Source organism: Perca flavescens, chromosome 7 (genome assembly GCF_004354835.1).
Source record: "Perca flavescens isolate YP-PL-M2 chromosome 7, PFLA_1.0, whole genome shotgun sequence".
NCBI lineage: Eukaryota > Metazoa > Chordata > Actinopteri > Perciformes > Percidae > Perca > Perca flavescens.
This window is the reverse complement of record NC_041337.1, coordinates 19,905,557-19,927,207: the sequence shown is the minus strand read 5'-3', so window position 1 is coordinate 19,927,207 and position 21,651 is coordinate 19,905,557. Positions and strand designations below refer to the sequence as shown.

Sequence of the window (21,651 nt, the reverse complement as noted above, 5' to 3'; positions counted from 1 at the left end):
CATGAATCACAAGTTTTAAAGTGAGAAGATGTGTTCTTATTAGAAAGTGTATAGTCAAAATGGTGTTGCTAATTAGGCTAGTTTTAGCATGCCCGGGTATAGCTGAGGCTACAGTACACATGTCACAGCCTACTCTTGTATTGTGTTATATAATGAGGTCTGAAATGGAAATAGTCATCATGTGAATGGGAAGCTCTGAATGGGGTGCATTTTGTGAACACAGAGCAAATAGGAACATTGTAGCAAATGTACCACAAACATTACTGTAAGAAACTCTTTGTCATGCATTGACATTGCAGTGGGAGGAAAATAATGAAAATGTTAAATGTCTAATACCAGAGTACTGTCCAAGTCTTTACATACTGTAGCCAACCGGATTTATCATGCAGAGAAGTAATGGAAAACATTGTTAGATGGTGTGAATTCAACATGTGGTGGGAGACAGACATGTGGAGGAGAGAATAAATGCATCCCTCTGACTCTTGGTCCCACAATAGAGAGCAGTGTTATGGTAAGCCATCTGATTTGACTGCTGGCTTTGTGTGAGAAAAGTCAGTCATGTGTTTGGTTTGGAGCTAATTCCAAAACAAGAGCCTTGACTAATCCTTGAGATCAAGGTCTGTCTGTTGGACTGACAAGGTGCAGGCATGCTCCCATCACCTTTTCTGGTTTTACTCTAGTGAATTAGCTTCACATCAGCTCCTGTTCAGTCCTACTTAAATACTTGATGTGTCCTTTTTTTCCAAGGGATCTGCCCAGCCTGCAAAGGTAGCCTATTTCACCTTGAATGATAATCTTATCATTAATATATTTTGCCACCAGACAGCTAGGGCATTCTTTCATGACACCAGCAAAGACACCACACTATATTTTGCCTTGGCTCAGGAGTATGAGCACATTTTTAAAAAAAAAAAAAAAAAAAAAGACAGTACGCTTAAGCTGATTTACGCACCCATATTGAATCTGCAATATCCAATTTTGTCTCCACAATTGCATTGGGTCAAAGTAAATCTCATGGAGAAAAACTACTTACTTTTACTGTTTGTCTGTTTACTAGCTTTTATAAGGACATTATTACTAATAATGACAAATAATTACTGAGACAATTAGAATCACTCTATGCATATTTTACGGTCTAATTAAAATTTATATTATAAACAGATATTATAAACAGACCGCCTTTTAGAGAAAAACAGACTGAGATTCAGACACAGAGCAACAGCAAGGTGAATAAAGCAGAGTGTGAGAAAGAAAAGAGAGACACAGGAGATGATGGTGGGTGAGAAAGAGACAGAGAGAGAGGGGGGGGGGAGACGACGAGCCAAGCAGAGGATTACCATGGCATGCCTCCCAGAGAGCAGTTGTGTAGCTAATGCTTAGTTACAACATGCAGGGAGACACATACACACACACACACACACACACACACACACACACACAGGACACCGTGGCCTGGTCACACGGCTGATCCAGTGCCACTTTCAGTGCAACATTTTGGTCACTTAGGTAAGGTCACATCTATCCTATTTTCCTCCCCTTACCAAAATCTTGCGTTTTGCATTAGAGTGGTCAATAGTGATCAGAATAGTAATGATTAGATATGATTGGCTTGCTGTGTTAATAATGTCAGACTTGATGTAAACATTCATTTGGCCTGCTGGTTACAAAGATGAGCAAACTTCAATAACACACAGTACAGTGTGGATGATTAAGGATGATAATGAACAACAATATTATTGTCTATATTTGTATCTAAATGTGTTCATTGTGATAAAAGACAAATAATTATATGGTTTGGTTTAAGGATGCACCCATAGATATAGAACAATGGATGCACCAATCCGATACTGATATTGCATATCGGGCCGAATACTAAAATACTAAAATAGCTGAATCGGGTATCGCTGACAATGAGACAGATCTACTCAATTCAATTCTATGTTTTTATACTATATACATTATATACTGTAATTTGAATTCCTTTGTAAGTTTTGACTAATTTGTTGCTGCAATTTAAAGGTTTACACTTAATTTTTAATTCAAATATTTTGCCAAGTTGCTGGTGCACGATTTATTATTTTAATAATATATATCTATGTATTTATTTGTTACATTTTGTTTTAAAAAGTTAAGAAAACAATGTTTAAGTCAAGCCTGATGTTGCCTTACACATATAAGAATGATCTCAGTCACTTCCACACAGTGAGGTGTCATGACCTGGCTCAAAGGTATGACAAAATGTGGAGAACACACGTTTGCTCGATTAAATAAAATGTAATAAAATAAACAAAGTTAAACATGCTATCAGTTTATCAGTAATGTGTGTAGTGTGCAGATGTGTGAAGGTGTAGCAATGTTAGAACGCAAAAGTAACTCAACTAAAGTCCAAACCAACCAAGCAACCTTGAGGAGTGAGGGAGAGAGTGACTGCCTAGGCACTCCTATTTATAGACATGTGAGCAATCAGTTCATCCAGGTGTCAATAATCAGTCCTTATAAGCCAATCCCAGCAACCAAAGGGACGTAATAGGTTTTGAAGCCTAGGAGCTGTCACAGAGGCATACAGCTTATTAATTAAACACTGGTATCAGATCGTTATTCAGTATTAACCAAAACCCAGGTATCGTATTGGGACTGAAAAAGTCGGATTGGTGCATCCGTAGTTTGGTTTTAAATCCCTCTATTGCATGAATTATATTTTAAACATGGTAAAAATGTTTTGATGTGTTTTTATGACTCCAAGTTGCTTAAATAATGCAAATGTAAAAAAAAAAAAATAATTAAAGGGGGGTAGGTGGTAATTTGTTGCCATATGGCAACAACGTGCAATCGTGGAAAGTGCCAAAAAAGCCATTATTTCTTTAAAAACATCCTTTTATTTATTGCTTATATTTATTAAAATGTATAGCCCAATGTGTTTACAGTGAAATTAGTTTAGTTTTAATTGTTGTTTGCGATGATTATAAATTATAACACTATACATGCAAGGAATTAATTTACATTAATGTGTAATTAATAAGTCAGATAATATATTGATTACAAAATGGCTGGAATAACATAATATAAATAAATTTAATATATTTTCCTTTTGAAATATTATAAATAATTGCAAAGATAGTGTCAGAGTAGCCTAGAGTAATGTAACTAAATCTGAGCCCATTAGGCTGAATGGACCCATTTCACTTCAATATTTGCATATTGTTGCCATATGGAAACAAATTCATTTTAGCCTTTTACAGAAGAAATATTGCATTTTGACTGGTTTAAATGATGAAAATTGAAAGTTGACTTACGTACAGTTGAATTTTTTTTTCTTCAAATAAATGCTTCTTAAAAAAAACAAAAAAAAACAACTACATTTTGGCTGATACTGGGACGTGAGTTTCAGTGTGGCACAAGTGCAGAAAAGGGGCCAGCGAAAAGGATTTCCTGGTTAGGTGATATCATCAAATATATGAAAGTTCAAAATAAAAGACCCATTTACACAATTAAACAGAAAACAATGCATTTTATATTGTTTATTGTGAAAAAAAATAAGAAAATGAATTTGTTGCCATATGGCAAAATCTAAGGTCCCAGTAATCAAAAAACATGCACAGAAGAATCATACTATCACAATGCATAAACAGTCTGTTCAATGTTACCAATTTGAGGGCACTGGATGGGATAGGATGATAAACAGCCTGTACATGACGAGCCAAAGCACTATTTAATGCCATTTCCACTATCCTGTGAGACTGCAGCCTGATAGCACCTAGCTTCTCATCTCCTGTGTCCACAAAGAGAGGGAAGCCAGGGGATTATCTGTCCAAATGCAGTTTGAAAGAGTGTGTAATTAAAGTTCACAGTGCGGACACCATCTCTCTTCTTTCCTTTCTCTTTCCCTGGGAATTCCACGCCTAAGATGGCAGAACTATATATTTCCCTTGCTGCTGCCTCCGTCGTATATTTAGCCGTTGTTCACCCTCATTGGATGTTTTTGTATGTGTCTTGTACATGTAACTTTTCTTTGTGCAAGCTGTTGCTCTCTGTCTGTCTGTGTCAACAGATGCCACTGTATGTGTCTGCCTGTCACCCCCTCTCTCTCTCTCTCTCTCTCTCTCTCTCTCTCTCTCTCTCTCTCTCTCTTTCTCTTCCTCTCTCACCCTCCCTCCCGCCTTCTCTCCCTCCATCACTTTTTGTCTGTGTGAGTGAGCATGCAGAGTGATCCAGGGAGTTAATTACAGTGGGTGCCTGTAAGGCTGGAACAAAAACCCTGCACAGACAGCATAACTCGGGCGGCAGAAACCAGACTGGTTCAACCCAGTTATCCCATACTGGTCCAGCTCAGCTCAGCCACACTCACAGGGCTACAAACACAAGAGCAGCAGTCAAGTCTACAGTACTGAAGCTTCCCATGATGATGATTACCACCATAAATATTTGATTTAACATGTATTGTCATGGAGCCTTTTAGATTTATGTTTGCAGATTAATGCCAGTTTATAAGGTTGCCTGCTACAATCAGCATGCCATGCTTCTAGGTAAAAAGGCTCATCCTTATTAAGGCCATTAGAGCACTTGGAAACTGTTAAGGATTATATCAACATTAGCGTTCAGTGTGCAGCCCTTGTGAACCAAAGTCTAGACCCCTTGTTCACCTATATACAGTTGAGATCCCAGTTTGGCAATTACACAATGATAATTGATGTTGTTTCTGGTCATAATTATTTGGCTCAGTGTAACACTAATTGGGTTACACCCCAGTTAAAGCATAGAAAGACTATTGATGGGTGACTAAAATTAGGAGAGGTGGGATTAAATGGACTACAGCTGAACTCACTAGACCCAAATGGAATCGATTCAACCAAACTCACCAGATGCATGCTCAACTAGGGCACATGCAAGTGTCCCGCGGGCTGAATCCACATTACCTAGGTGACAATAGATATTCAATTGCTATTGAATGTTTGAGAAATTACCACATAACACTGGTATTAACTGTATGACTAATTCAATACATCTGAAGCACTTATGATCAGATTATTATGACGTGATTATTCTCTAAGGCATATGCCACACAAGGGAAGAACTCTGAGTCAGATTTTATAATTAATTTGTATGGAAGCATTGATGTCCATTAATAAACTGCTGCACACCTTTTTATATAAGGAGCTGAATTGAGTACATAAACTGTAGATGAAAACCTCCTGCTAAAAAGTGGTCACCTAAAAAGAAATAACTAGTGCAGTGCATTGGCTAAAGGCATCTATTAAGGTTAGTGAACTTGGTCCACTGGCCTCGGGTTCTAATCTAGCGTGTGGGCCAGCCCTTTTCCAGCAATCTATTTTGGTAGTCTGAGCTGTTGTAGTTTACAGTAATCCAATCCTTTCCACCCGCCACCTAGATTTGTGACATGCTTATTCCCACACTGCAGGGCCACACACACTACATACACCCTCATAAATGTACAAATATTTAGATACAGCAAAACGTATGCTCTCCTATATGTTGATCGTGCCCTAAACCAGCTTCTATTTATCCCACTGTAGCTGAGGCATACTCCTCCTTAAGACAAGAATGTAACCAGGGAAACCAGTTAATCTTCAGTCTGTATGATATCTGATACTCGTGCAGTTTTTGCCAAAATAGATGTTTTAGGGCTCACGTGCTTTGGCATTCATGACCCCAGCCTCTTACCACCTACCCAATGTGCCTTGTAAGCCATATCCTGTCTATTTCCCTCTGTGTTTTATGAGGCTACTTAACTTACAGTGTGACTTTCTGCTCTACCACATGTCTGAGCTAAAAAAATCTCATGGTGCATAACCAGGTCTTACTCTGTTTACCCTACCACGGAGGTGCCATGTGACAACAATATTACATGACTAAACTGAACATGCAGGTGTGGACAAAATAACAGAAATACCCCAAAAATATCATCTTATTAATAACAATTACCCTGTAGTAAATACTAGAGTACATTTCTGAAACTTCTATTGTTCTATATTTGTTGAGAGACTGCATCGAAGGGGTGTTCCTGTATTGTAAGGGTTTCCTGAGTTTGTTAAGTGGTCGTGATAGTTTGTCCACTAACTGTGGCCAAAATAAGAGCAGAAACAGAAATCAATACAGCAATACAACAAACTACAGCAAGAAACTGCCATAGAGCTGAATCAACATGACACAATCTCAAAATAAATTGAACATCAAAATCTTCTTGGATTGCATCATATTTTCTGGTGTTCTTGTTCATTTCAGAATCAATAACATGTTAGCCATGAAAAATCTTGTGCAGGCTACCTTTTTAAGTTTCTTGGACTATGGTGATTTTGTCTTCGTCTATTCTGCCTATGGTACACTCCACCTTTTAGATTCTGTGTACCACAAAACTACGATGGTTCCCATACTCATTATTGTACACTTTAGGATTTAGTAGACTGGCCGTCACTAAGTCTACGTAGACAACTTCATTTGTATATTTTTGTAAACAAGGCCATGCTGGGTAAACTCCCCTCATGTAATCTCCGGACACAGACCTCCAGCAGTCTTCAGCTTGGTTCCACCAGGTGGATTCCTTACCATCAGGGGTTAAATTGGTATTTGTTTTGTGGGGGGGCTCTCCCCAGCGGGATCTGGGGGTATGCCCCCCTGGGAATTCTTTTTGGAAAAATAAACCATTAAATGGCACTTTCTGGAGAGTTTTGTGCAAAGAAATGGAGAATTGAGTCTTGCATGATATGTGCAAAACTGCAAGGTTAAGAGCCTATACTTTGCATTGTTGTAGTATCAACAGGTATTAGGGCATTTAGCATTTACATTACTGTTAATCAGTCATCACTTGATGATACACATTGTATTACCTTGTTATTGAAGTGACATGAACTTGTAGCGGCCGTTGGAGCTTCCACCGCTGCGAACGGGGTTTTTAGCTTTAGGAGTAGGCATTTTATCTGTTAATCCTACCGACGTAGACACTTTCGCGTTATGTAGGCTAGTTGACCCTCAGTGGTGAATTGTCTGCAGTGCTGCGCGGGTTGTTGTCGTGTTCCGATTGTTCTCATCTCAGCTCCGCCAAGACAAAATAGACATGCCATTTCAAAAATCTTTCATTTATTGTCAGAAATATGTTTTCAAAAGCATCACTTTCATAAAATTTTATGTGACATATTTAGACTGCAAGCAGGCACATCCGGACCCAGAGAGCCCCAGAGAGCCCCGACCCAATTTAACCACTGCTTACCATGTTTCGATAGCCTGGTTGACACCAGACCCTTCTCAGCTGTAACTGAGAGTGCAGAGCAAATCTCAAATTTGCCGGAAATTTGTCAGGGTTTACCCAGGCTAATGTTTCGAAGGTTTGCACCCTTAAAAATAATAATTTATAATGATTGATTAGTGATTCTTATTGTGATGATTACTATGTGCCTAAAGCTAGAGTCTTCATACAGTTGCAGAAATGGAGAACAACCAGGCTGATATAGAGGAAGAAAGACCTGACTAGTCACAATAGAGCAGTGTCATGGAAACCTGAGCTGTCCTTTCTCTCCCTTACTTTCTGTCTACTTGTTTCTCTGTTGCTTCCCCATTCCATTTATCTGAGGCTTCCTATCGGCAGTAATTGGGTGTGTTTAGCGGTCTTGGCAATGGAAATAGAATTGTGACATATTAAAGGACAATTCTGACACAAAATGAACCTCGCGGTTAATAACACATGATTACCGAGTCGACCGTTCTCTGGGATATGTTTTCATGCTAATCGATTGTGACCAGTGTTCACAGCGCCACCTTGGGAAAGCAGTCACGACCAGTCGAGCGACGAACGTCGTGCTTGAGCTATGTACCTGGTTATGACTGCTTTCCCAAGATGGCGCCCGCATGTATACACAAACGGTATTGTCTTTATAAACTATCTTTTTAATAAACTGTCTGTACACGAGTTCTCAATGCTTCAGTTTACATGTAAGGACGCTCATTATGCTACCGTGGAAGTGTGGTGCTATTTTGAGCCTTGTTAGTGGTATAGAAATGGCCATTTCTGTTTACTCTACCTGTTCCCCGACAACTAGCGTTATAAGGTAATTAGTGGTTTGAGCTAACACTGGTCACATTCAATTAGCATGAAAACATATCCCAGAGAACGGTCAACTCTGTAATCATGTAACCCCTAGGCTCATTTTGCGCCGGAATTGTCCTTTAATGAAACACTTGAACACATTTTTTCTAGAGATGTTTTTGATGTTGTTGTACCTCTCATTGGGTGTGTGTGGGTGGATGGCTAACGGAATGGGAAGTAGGTTTGTATGAGTGTCTAGACACACTCTCACCAACTGAACTCTCTGCGACCTCTGCTGACTGTCTGATGCGACACTCGGTGGGAGACACGATAGATGCTGAGGAGGCAGCAGACAGGGACACACAGGCAAGCACTCTGTCTCTCACTGTGCCACACAGTTAGGCAGAGTTACGCTCTGACTGAGGAGTGAGACAGAGGACATAGACACCCAAACGCAGGCAGTTCTCCCTGACAAAATAAAGAACACTGCAAAAACGACAAACCGTCAGGTACACACACATATAGTAATTGCATGTGTAATTAGTATGCACGCACATAGTAACTTGAGGTAGTTGGTGTTGAAGGAATGAAAACATGAGGGCAGACCTAAGCTGGGGAACTTGTTCTTAGCCATAATAGTGCAACGAGGAGCAGCCTTTTCGTTGATTCTACTTCCCTGTTGAGAGGGGTGGAGCCATTGCCTCCACCAGTAAGTCCAGAAAAGGACACTGAACCAGTATAGACACAGTGCATGCTAGAAAAAAAAAAGGATAGATCGACGTAGGGACAGAGAAACTGCATTACATGAAAATCTGTTTATTTGCATCCAATCATTTGCAGTACACCACCTCCCTTTGGGGGGGGGGGAGAGCTTTGTGTAAAGCAAAAAGCTCAACATCAATGGAATCGATCAGTGGAAAAGCCAATGTTATGATGACTTCTATTTATAGTTAGGTCTGTTTGTGACCCGACAATAGCTGCCATCCGACTCCGTCACTGATATCAAGTCAAACAGTTTTGTTTTTTCTTATATTTTTCTTTTACATAAATGGTTAAAGGTTGCTTGTTGTTAAAAACAAACATTTGGCAATGAACTTTTCAAGTGTGCTTTCTATTCAAACTTTTCAGTACCATCGAAAACAAAAAGCCCTCCCAGGTTACAAGGTCAACAAAGGTCGAAAGACCACAGACCTGAAATGCTTTATTTACATGTTACAGTATATATACACATGGAGACAACGGCAGTTGTCTCCATGTACACACTGACTTAGTAGGGACAGGATCTTCACCACTGTAAAATGCTGTGATTGTGAGCATTGTGTTTGATTATTCAAGACCGCATTTTTCCATCTCAGTAACATTGCAAAAATCCGACTCATCTTATCATTTTGTGATGCTGAAACTGTAATCCATGTATTTGTGTCTTCCTGACTTCTACTGCAATGTTCTTTTTTCTGGTCTTCCAAATTGTGCCAGTAGAGGCCTTCAACTTGCTCAGAACACTGCAGCCAGGTGGTCGGGTTGGTTCAGTGGGTAGAGCAGGTGCACATATACTTGGGAGGCTTATGCCTCAACGCAATGGTCCAGGGTTTGAGTCCGACCTGTGACGATTTCCTGCATGTCTTCCCCCTCTCTCTCCCCTTTCTCACCTAGCTGTCCTGTTGATTAAAGGCGGAAAAGCCCCCCCCCCAAAAAAAGAACACTACAGCCAGAATCCTGACAAAAACTATAAAATATGATCACTTATTACATGGCTTGCTTGAATTCTAATGTAGAATGCGGTCTGTTATTTCTTGATAACAGACCGCTGCTAAGGATTAACCTGACTCCGCCAGATGGATTGCTTCGCATTTGCTCGGCATATCCATCTGGGAACTTTCCGTTGGAGAACTTTTGGGAAGGGGCGGAATACTGGTTATTTGATTGGATGAACCATCTGTCTATCACCTATGTTGGTGATAGACGGGCCAAATCAACCAATCAGATCCACGAAGCGTATGAAAATACAACCACAAGCCCGCCCCTGCTGCTGCAGGCAAAGCATAGCTCGTAAGCTCAGCATGCAAGCAACATGTCGGTAAAGGATATTTGCCGTTTGTGTAACGAGAATTTAGGAATAAAAGGCACCATTTCAGGTTCCTGGACCATATTCCAAAAGAAGGATCCAAGAGAAAAAAAGCATTAGCGAGCGGCTAACAGAATTAGGGCTACCGCTGGCTGATAATACTGGTTAGCTGATTGGATAAACCATCGGTCTATCACCACCTAACCCACCTCAAAACCAACGCTGATTGGCCCGGTCGTTTGGCTAACGGCTCCAAATTTTCTCTGCCTCAAGATGCCAGACTGTTCTGCGAGTGGAAAACTGGAGCTCGCGAGATCAGGACGGTCTCACGAGGCTAGCTAAGGATAACACATTGACATAAATATAAGGATACCACAGTTGCCATGCAAAAGCAGAGCGTTGCCATGGACGCAGTTCTGTTCACTCTGGAGGACAGCTATCAATCAATCCGCTGAAAAAAGTCCGGATAATTTAGCAGCTGTGGCAAAAAGTGGGGAAACGTGGAGCAACTTCTGTCCTCCAAGCAATGACAGCAGATCTGATGAGCGTCTATCGCTAGTATCTTTCTATACCGTCTATGATCGCTAGCTACGCAGTAACAGCCGTAGGGACAACAACGCTAATTAGTTAGCTTAGCTACATTGCAACTTGTTTAACGTTAACTTACAGGTGTGTCAACATGCAGCGGCTCTGCAAAAAGGAAACGAGATGAATGAGGACATAAACGTCCACATAAATATTCCCAAAGAAGCCATTCACCGTGTCTCACTTCACCGTCAACAGAAATGTTCAGTTTAATGTAAATTAGAGCAGTCGATAGCCCGCTAACTCACTACAACGCTTCAGCTAATGTTGTGTCAATTCCTGCAGTGATTAAAACAGCAGCTGGGTCATTTGTCCACCACGGCAGCACCCCATAAAATATACGGCTACTACCACAGCCCGTAAGGTGGTGTTGAGTAGCTAATAGAAGGATTGCATTACAGAGTTTTTACATTGCTATGGACGCAGGATTCCAGCCGTAGAGACGGAACGGACTATTTTCTCTAGTGGAAGCAATACAATCGTATTTAAATCAATATTTTGTCAAGTTATTAGTCAAATTATTGATTTATTTGGTAAGTAGCCATGTAATAAGCGGGATAATGTAGAGCGTGACGGTTGTTATAGCGAATACAACCCCGACAGGGTGATCAGCCTGAAGGGGTTGTAACACACGTAACACCTGTTCCGGCATATTCCGGCCATAAGTGACTAAGTTCAGACCACAGCCCTCCTTCCTGTTGTTCTATCGTTCAATAACCTTATTACCTGGGGTTAAAAACTATCCCTAAATTGTGTTGTGCGCGTTGGGATGCTCTGCAAATGTCTCCCTGATGGAAGGAGGGAGAAGAGATTATATATGCAGGATGACTAGAATCCTACATAATACCTTGTGCCTTCTTAGTTCTGCGTTTCCAGTAAATGTGTTGGAGCGATTCAAGGGGAACCCCAATGATTTTAGATGCAGTCTTGACTACTTTTGTCAGAAGATTAAGGTCATGTGAAGTAGCCCTGCCAAACCACACTACAATGTTACCTGTCAGTATACTTTCAATTGTACAGCGGTAAAAGTTCTGTAGAATGTTAAGGGACATACCATATTTCTTAAGACACCTCAGAAAATAAAGCCTCTGATATGGCTTCTTAATGGCACAGCTGATGTGGAAGGACCATGTGAGGGTGTCTGAAATGTGGATGCCTAAGAATCTAAAGGTGTTAACAGTTTCAACTGGAGAGTTGTTAATAAAGACAGGTATATGTGTGGGTTTGTTCTTTCTAAAATCTATGATGACCTCCTTAGTTTTCCCCACATTAAGAGACAAATTATTTCTGTTGCACCACATGATCAAATTACTCACCTCGTCTCTATAGGCAATTTCTTTATTGCTGTCAAAGAGTCCTATCACATTAGTATCGTCTGCAAATTTCACGATACTATTAGTGGGGTGTCTAGCAATGCAATCATAGGTATACAGACTGTATAATAAAGGACTGAGGCAACAGCCTTGAGGTGCTCCAGTGTTTAGCACTATAGAGGCTGAGTATGTAGTGCCAACTCTAACTATCTGGGGGCGGCCTGTTAGAAAGTCCTGTATCCATCTGCAGATAGAATTGCAGAGGCCCAAGTCTAACAGCTTAGATATTAAAATAGAAGGTCTAATAGTATTAAAGGCACTGCTATAATCAACAAATAGCATCCTGACATACTTATCCCTGCCCTCTAGATGTTGGAGCACAGTATGTAAAGCCAAGGATACAGCATCATCCACATCTCTATTTGATCTGTATGCAAATTGTAATGGATCAGTTAAGGCAGGGATGCTATTGTTGATATATGTCTTCACAAGCTGTTCAAAACACTTCATAATCACAGAAGTCAATGCTACGGGTCTAAAATCATTCATCATCATGTTTTGTTTCTGTTTGTTATTTCTGTGTTCCTTTAATTGTAAAGTGCCCTGAGACGGTGTTAATGGTGATTTAACACTTTCAATAAAATTTGATTGATTGATTGATTCAATATTATATCACATGACTTGAATATTCATAATTTTTTATTGACTTGATAATATATATGTGATGTAAATACTTTTTTTGTCTGAATACAGCAGATTAAATAATTTTATGAGAGCACTGAGGTTAAGAATACACAAGAAATACAAGATATTCATTACATTCTTTTTTCTAGTGTTTATGGATAAGGCTGTGTCTGTTCCTGTGGGATGCTGCCCATGCCAGTGAATTCGATTTTTTTCCACGTCCATTCTGGCCGCCATACTAGGGATGTTTGGCAGATGCAGTAGAAATGTGTTTTATTAAGCCAAGGCTTGGGTGTTGTCTCAGCACTGCTGCAACTCTGTTTTGGTAGCACCATCTAGTGGCAGTAGGTGGTAGTGCACAGTCATGGGTGTCTAGTGTCTGGTAGCCTCATGATGTTTTGTGGCATGGACAGAATCGCCTGGCAGCATTCTTGTACAGCTTATGGACATAAATGAAGCACTGTTTGCAGTAATAGAATTGCCCGCCAGTGTATATGAAACTATCTGTAAAGCTCTGGGGAAGCAAATGTTCACATTCATACCATATCATTTGGTGTGTACCTCTCACTTCAGGATCGCAAGCTGACCAAGGCGGAGCAGCAACGCTTCAAGGAGGAGGCAGAGATGCTGAAGGGGCTCCAGCACCCCAACATCGTCCGCTTCTATGATTCCTGGGAGTCTGTGCTCCGTGGCAAGAAGTGCATTGTCCTGGTCACTGAACTCATGACTTCAGGAACACTCAAAACGTTAGCACAACTTCCTAATATCTAATATTTTTAATGACAGCTCACTATTATTGTGTCATTTAGTTTTGTCGTTTTTTCATAAAATAATCTTTTAGCCAAAGTCTCTGATTAGCATAAAATAATAAAATCCTCTAATCCTAGTACACCGTTCTGTATTTCTTGGTGATGTCATGACACCCAGTAGAGTAAATGTCACCCACAAGTGTATATTATATTATTATTAATAATAATAATAATAATAATAATAATAATAATTTTAGCTACAGTGCAAACCAATGGCTGTAAGCCTGCCTTCATTGTAAGCAAATATCAACACATGGCTCTATTGTTCAGTAAATATTTGGCAGTGGTGCTCAGTCTTCTCCCAAGAAAACAAAAACATAATCAAGCTCAAATCTGCAAGGGGACTGGTGGAAAATTTCCTTTTCATTTTAGTAAGTTGTACTTTACATATTTTGAAGAACCAACTTAATTAACTTAATATTAATGAACATAATAATAATAATTTATCTTTATGGGACAGAAAATGCATCTAATCAATCTAAATTCATTATATACAATATAATATTCAGAGTGATTCAAGTGAAGTTGCATGCACCATTATCATGATGCATTGCAATTCTACGGTATTTGCGATACTGTTTTGTCTCTCATTGTGATCATATAGCTGTCAATCAGTGGCTGATTACAGTATTTTTTGAGTTAGACTACAACATTTTGTTTTGTCTTTCTCTGCACAGTTACCTGAAGCGCTTTAAGGTGATGAAACCCAAGGTCTTGAGGAGCTGGTGTCGGCAAATCCTGAAGGGGCTTCACTTCCTTCACACCAGGACTCCTCCAATAGTCCATCGGGACCTGAAGTGTGACAACATCTTTATAACAGGCCCCACAGGCTCGGTCAAGATAGGTGACCTGGGACTGGCCACTCTTATGAGGACCTCCTTTGCCAAGAGTGTCATAGGTAGGCTTCATAAGTAGACCAACTGCTTCCAAGAACAATGCCAGGCATGTAGTAGCTACATCAGCAGACTGAGCAAACTTAAAATATACTTTCTCTGCATTCAGCACTGGTCAGACTTTTACAGAGGGCATCAGCTGCCTGTAGGTATAGCTTTTTATTGACACAATCACTTTAAAATCCATGTGGTCCACACTTAATGTAAACAGAGACCACTGATGAGATGTTGGCTCTCTGTGCCAACTTAGGCAATGCACTGAGTGTACCATTTAGCTCAATAAAGTTTAACTCAGGAAGCAAGAGCAATCGCCAGGAAGCTTGTTATCAGAGTTTCCCTTCATCCATTGACTTTGGGGCACAATTGCTCTGCAGACATTGTTATTGACAGTAAATACAGATTTTAAACCCTGATAGCCGAGAAATAGTATTTAGCTGTTCTGCTTGTAATTGACTGCGAACCACCATCTGGTCTTAACAGGAACCCCGGAGTTTATGGCTCCAGAGATGTATGAGGAGCACTATGATGAGTCTGTTGACGTCTACGCCTTTGGGATGTGCATGCTGGAGATGGCCACTTCAGAATACCCCTACTCTGAGTGCCAAAATGCTGCTCAGATCTATCGCAAAGTCACAAGTGTGAGTCTCTTTGACTGCATATAAACTCAGCACATTTGAGGTGATGACGTGTAATCTTAATTTTTTAGTAGTCTATTTAAATGTGACCCCAACTAAATGTCTTCAATGATTATATACAGTATCCCAGAACCTAATGCTATAATTTTCTATTAATTTATTTCCAATGTTTCCAATATTTCTGCAGGGTATAAAGCCAGCCAGCTTTGATAAAGTGAATGACCCAGAGATCAAAGAGATCATTGAATGCTGCATTCGTCAGAACAAGAGCCAGAGGTAAGCAGGTTTTATTTCCATAACATGACATACTACACTGTCTCATGCAGAATTCCTGATCAGGATTATAAAACAAACTGGTGCCGGTTTCACCATCCCTGGTCTTTTTGTTGTCTCTCCCTTTACAGACTCTCCATCCGAGACCTCCTGAACCATGCATTCTTTGGGGAGGACACAGGGGTGCGGGTGGAGCTGGCAGAGGAGGACACAGGCACCCAGGACTGTCTGGCTCTCCGGATTTGGGTTGAAGATCCCAAGAAGCTAAAGGGGAAGCACAAAGACAACGAAGCCATCGAGTTCAGCTATGACCTGGAGAATGATAGCGCTGAGGAAGTGGCTCTAGAGATGGTGAGACACAGAAACAATTCATGCCTGACAAACAGGGTTCATGGGAGGGAGTGTAGGATAGGGTAGACTGGGAAAAGGCTTTGATGCTTCAAAGTTTGCAGGAAGTTCAGGTGGGGGAAATCCTTCAGCTCATATATGAGGCATTTCAAGGTACCTCCTTCTGACCTAAATTTCCCTCAGCCTACTTCTTGTCATTAATAACTCTCTCTCTCTCTCTCTCTCTCTCTCTCTCTCTCAGGTAAAGTCAGGATTCTTCCATGAGAGTGATGCGAAGGTGGTGGGAAAATCCATCCGGGACCGAGTAAATCTGATCAAAAAGTCACGGGAGCGTCGACAGCAGCAGCAGCTCCTCCAGCAGCAGCAGGGCTTTGAAGAAAGAAGAGACTCCACTCTCACCTCCTACACCTTATCTCATCCATCCTGCCCATCCTCACTGGGGCCAGGGGCAGCTGGACAGACAGGAGGAGGAGGAAGAGGAGGAGGAGGAGGAGGAGGAGGAGGAGGAGGGAGGAGGAGGACAGGAGTCTGAAGAGCCGCCTGAGGTGGACCAGCATGTCCGACAGCAACCCATTTTCAGTGGGACAAACCTTAGTTTGCCAGGTAGAATATGCACCTTCATGATGTACTTCATACGGCGATAGTTTATTAGAGAGGTACGCAATGAGTTAATTCATTTTTACATTCCTTCTCCTTTTTAAAAATTGTCTTTAATTCAGAAGGTGAGAGCATTGGGTCTGCCAGCTGTGAATCCTATGCAAGTGGACAGAGCCAGGCGTACTCTCAGCAAGGGCAATCCTACACCCACTCCCAGACTGCTCTCCCCCCTATAGCATCTGTACGTCAATGCATTGTTTCCTTCTCGTTTATAAATCACACCAAACTGATTAATGAATATCATAAATCACATTGTTGATTAAATGTTTTCTTGCATTACAGAGCACTGGCACATTGGCTCATCATCAAATGCTCCCAATTGGTGAGAGTGGAAGTGTTCCAAATGTGCCTATTGGTCATAGTTTTAGTATGTCCAGCATGTCCGTAGGCCAAAGTGGAGGAGGACCTGTTGGTCAGACATTTCTTCAGCCCATTACCATGGTTCCACAGGTATCACCAAGTCTCCCTCAACAATATTTTCAGGTGAAAATGGTGATGATACTAATTAGTATTAAAATGAAAGCCATATTTACACTGTGGCTACAACATTTAACATTATTGTTAATCTAAGTAAATATATAGTTCCACTACTCTATCACATGTTGGGTTCTTTTCCCTTAAATAATAATTTACCCAACCATTAATCATCCTCATAATCCTTTGCAATTGACCATTTGACTGTGTGCTGTACAGGGTTTATCCCAGGAGATTTTTAGCGCAGGTGGTAAGATGTAATGGTCTTATAGCCTCTTATTTAAATATGCTGTATAGCCTTGCCGTGTGAAATAGTGCTTCTGCTCTTTTTACCTAAAGGTTCATGTTTTACTTCATTAAAGTGTATTGTATTGTATTTACTTTTTATAAATGAAGCTGTGCAGTCTGTATTTCAGGTAAGGCAGCCCACCTCCGCTATAAAACACTGTGGAAAACCCTGTTGTATAAAATTAATTGTGCTGATATTTGATGCTCCTTGCCAGCGCTTATTCTTACCACATTTTTCCACTTTCTTCTTCCTTTTCTTTCAACACCAATCATCATTCTGTCATTATCACTGAGTAGTCGCAAACATTCTCATCAGATGCCACTCCCCATGGGTCATTGGCCCCCTCACAGTCATACATACCCCCTGTTTCACTACAAGCACCCATTAATGTTCTCACTACATCCATGTCAGTCAGGGATCCTGCTGGACTAGAGGGGAGCATTGTGCCCCTCGCTCAGGAGACCCAACCCCCTGCCACTCCCATGCAGCTCACTGACATCATTCCCCAGCCAGCACCCCAGCAAACACAGCCTGTCATGATCCCTCAGCAGACTATTGTCCAACAACAACAGATAGGGATGGATCCCCAGACCTCCGCCTTTCAGCAGCAGCCGCAACAGCAAATGGAGGCCCAGGCCACTCAGCTCGAACAACCAGTTAGTGCCACTAAGCCACCAACGGAACATCATTCACAGAGTCTTTCAGCTATTGCTGTCCAGAAACATCAACATGAGCCTCAGCAGCAGATCTATGTACAGCAGCCTGTTCCTCCTGTCCACACAACTCCTCAGCAGCAAGTATTACCTACACAACCAGGTATGGAGCAGCAAGCTATGTCATTACCACAGCCAGGGGAGCAACCTCAGACTTACAAACAGCAACCGACAGGGGATCCTCGTGAACAGACCATGATACAACCACATCTGCAACAACAGTTTCAGCAAACTCTGTTACAACAGCAACAACTGATTGAGCAACATCATACGTACGTCCAGCAACAGCTTGAACAGCAGCAACAAAAAGCACTGCTTCAACAGCAGCAACAACAACAGGCCCAACTACAACAACATCAACTGGAGCAGCAGCAAGCACTTATACACAAGCAATTGTTGGATCAACAACAGCAGCAAGCTCTTATTCAACAGCAACAAGAGCAGCAGCAAGGTCTTGTACAACAACAGCAACCACAACAAGCACTTTTACAACATCAGTTAGAGCCTCCTTTACAGCAACCACACCAGAGTCAGTTATATCAACAAATTGGAATACAAAAAGAACCAGAGAAGCTACAGCAAAGTGGACAACACCATCAACAAATTGTATCGCAGCAGCAACCCCAGCAGACACAACAGCAAAAAGAACAATTGCAGCAGCAAGCCTTACTCCGACAAATGGAACAACAACAGCAACAAGCACTGATACAACAGCATCTGCAACAGCAGGCTATTTTACAACACCATCAGCTACAACAGAAAGCTCAGCTAAAGCAACAGCAACATGAGCAGCAACAAGTGCAACTCAAACATCAGATAGAGCAGCAGCAGCAAGCTCTGTTGCAACAACAGTTTGAGCAACAGCGTCAGCAACAAGTCCTGTTACAACAACAACAAGCAGAGAGATTACAGCAACAGGCTCTGATACAGCAACAAATTCAAGAGCAGCAGCAGCAAGCAGCCATCATTCAACTTCAGCAAACTGAGAAGCAAGAGGCTGTCCCTATTCCACAAAGCAACCGTGAGCAGCAGATTCAGCAGCAACCAACTGATATACAGCATGTGTGTATCCCAAAACTAAACACTACTCCGTTCACACCTCATACCACTCTCACACAGCAGCAAGTGATGGAGCAAAAGCAGCAAGGAGCATTGATCCAGCAGCAGCAAGCATTTGTTGCCCAGACGCAGCATCACAGCTCTGTGATGGAACCTATTATCCCAGTAGGAGCTCCACCCGGCAATGAGGTGATTCAGCACCCAACTCAAATTGTCTCACAGGCCCAGGTCCCCATGGCCGTTCAGACTACACACATCCCTGTCCAGACATTAGCTGTTGTCCCAGCTCAAGTCCTTACACAGCAAGAACAAGGTGAGGCTCATCCTCAGAACCAGGTCCCAGTCCAATTTATAGCCCAGTCCACAGTCCAAGCAGCTCAGGCTATGGTTGAGGCCCAAGGAACTCCTCCTGCGGCAGTGATCCAGGGACAGACTCACATCATCCAGACCCAGCAAATTCCTTTACAGACTAGTTACCCAGGACCTGCCACTCCCACACAGAGCCAGGTAACTGCTCAGCCATTGATCCAGACTCAGCCTCTGCACCTGACAATTGGTCAGTCCCAGGCACCACATGGTCAAGCCCCAACTGTGGACATTCAGATGATGGGCCAACAAAGCCTAGCTACTGTCCAGCCTCCAGCTGCAATTACCTCAATTCCAAGTCAGATCCAACATGAGACTCTTGTTCAGCAGCCAGGGCTCATGCAGCCCCAGCTCCAGCAACATACTCAAGGCCAGCCACCTAGTCACATGCATGCTCAGGCTACTGCTGGCCTTTACCCTCCTCAGTATGTCCCTCAGCCTACCCACCAAGCCATGCCATCTGTACAACAGGATATAATTCCTATTACACAACAGCAGCAGCAACAAGAGCCTGTACTGCAATATCAGCAGATTATTCTGTCTCCTAGCTCCACTGGAAGTGTTGGAACTACAACAGAAAGTCTCAGTTCTGCAGTTGACCCTGTAAACTTTGTTGCTACTCCTCATCCTGTGCAGCAGACTGGGCAAGCCTATGGTCCAGGCCAAACAACCCTACATCCAGTTGTTCAGGCCCAGAAGCAGCCCCTAGGAGGCACTGCTGACCCTTCAGTTATTCAGTCTATCTCCCAACCTCCTATGCCTCAGTCTGCAGTGCAAAACCAGCAACAGCTACAGCTTTCTCAAGCGCAGCAACCACTAGCTCCACCTTCTCAGCAGGCCCAGTTATTGGCACAGCCCATCCCAACTCCCATCCAGCAACCTCTTCCTATAAAGCAGGCTTTGATAGCCCTCAACGAGAGTCAGCTGCCCTCACAGTGCCCACCTGCTTCACATCTGGCGACCCATCCTTCTGCACAGATAGGCCCCAGTAATGTTGCAGAGTCTCAGAACAGGACTCTGCCCCTCTATAGTCATCTAGTGGCAGGCGCCCCTCCGTCTCCGCAGCACCAAGCCAAGCAGATGCTGCCAGCTCACACACAAACCAGCTTTCAGGTCCAAACACACTCCCAAATGCAGACACAGACACAACCTCATTCTCACACTCAGACTCACACTGAGATACCTATTGCTGAACAGCCTGTTCAACCCCATGCTGTTTTTCCTGCACAACAAATGCCCCTCAGCCCCTCTCATACCTCATGTCCCCCAACATCACTACCATCTCTCCCATTCCTACTATCCCATCATCCTCCTGTTGCCCCTGTGCCAGAGCTGCCTACATCTCCGCCAGAGGCCCAGGTAACCTTACCAAGGCAGGCCGACTTTATACCCACCTCCCCTCCGCCTGTTACTACTCTACAATTGCTTGAATCTAATGCCCCCAAACTGCCCCAAGCCTCGCTGCAAGACTGTGCCCTTTCCCTGCTGGGCATTGTTCAGGTACAGAAGAATGAACGTTTGCTTTATTAATTAAGAAATAATTTGACTATGCTGACATACTGGCAGAATGATTGGGAGTACTGCTATCCTTTGCCTTTTTGATTCAAACTAAATCTTAAAACATGAGCATATTCATAGAACAGTACATTTGTTATTAAATGTAAAATCCATTGTTACATTATAGCTTTACTTACATCTGACGTTGTTAATGTTTTTTGTGTAATTGTTTCTTTGTACCTGCGTACTCCTTTGTGTCTGTATTCATGTTACTCTACAGGATGGTCCGTACCTGTCAAGTACAGAACATCATTCATCATCAGGGTATGTCTGATATCATTACAGGCTGATGTTATCTCTGTTTACCGGTACTTGTCGTTGCCTGTCCAAACATTCAGTATGTCCATCTGTCAAAATAAAAACTACATGAGTACTGATACTAGGGGATTTTAGCAGCTTAACAAGGCCAAAAATGTAGATGTTAAGTGTAATTGGACTTCTAAAAGTGTAAGCACATTGGGCGTCATGACAGAACATTTTTGTATGCTTATGTTAAACCTCTTATTTTTATCTGTGAGGCTTGCTCAAACAAGTTCCAAGTCAGATTCACAAAACTCTCTTTACTGGAGAACCTTGGCGAAAGTCACTGATTCCAGCCGGATGAATGCCACCTATTCATTAGGAGGTGCACGTTCGTAAGATTTTATCGTTTGCCTAATCCACACCTTAAAATTGCCATATAAGGCTGCCTGTTTTATTCACAAAAATATCAAATTGCCAAATAGTGAAAAGAGGTATTTCACACCGCGGAGCTTCAAGTCCTGTTGTCATAAGTCAGCAAACACATTTTGTAGTATTAGTATAGTAGTTTTAGAGGACCCAAACCAATTAAAACATATTATGTAATAGTACAGCTGTCAGTGACGTGTTATCAGAGCAGCGCTGCACTGTAACAT

The 21,651-nt window shown here is 41.9% G+C and overlaps 1 protein-coding gene across 1 annotated transcript in view; it reads left to right on the top strand.

Moving 5' to 3' along the window:
• The window catches only part of wnk3 (WNK lysine deficient protein kinase 3), a 44,949-nt gene that overhangs the window by 13,621 nt on the left and 9,677 nt on the right, over positions 1-21,651 (top strand). The window contains exons 3-13 of the mRNA XM_028582595.1: positions 13,256-13,428; positions 14,169-14,389; positions 14,865-15,022; positions 15,207-15,295; positions 15,424-15,643; positions 15,882-16,103; positions 16,153-16,243; positions 16,360-16,478; positions 16,580-16,780; positions 17,357-20,698; positions 20,976-21,019. Of these exons, the coding sequence (XP_028438396.1) occupies positions 13,256-13,428; positions 14,169-14,389; positions 14,865-15,022; positions 15,207-15,295; positions 15,424-15,643; positions 15,882-16,103; positions 16,153-16,243; positions 16,360-16,478; positions 16,580-16,780; positions 17,357-20,698; positions 20,976-21,019 (4,880 nt within the window). The remainder of the gene's footprint in view (positions 1-13,255; positions 13,429-14,168; positions 14,390-14,864; positions 15,023-15,206; positions 15,296-15,423; positions 15,644-15,881; positions 16,104-16,152; positions 16,244-16,359; positions 16,479-16,579; positions 16,781-17,356; positions 20,699-20,975; positions 21,020-21,651) is intronic.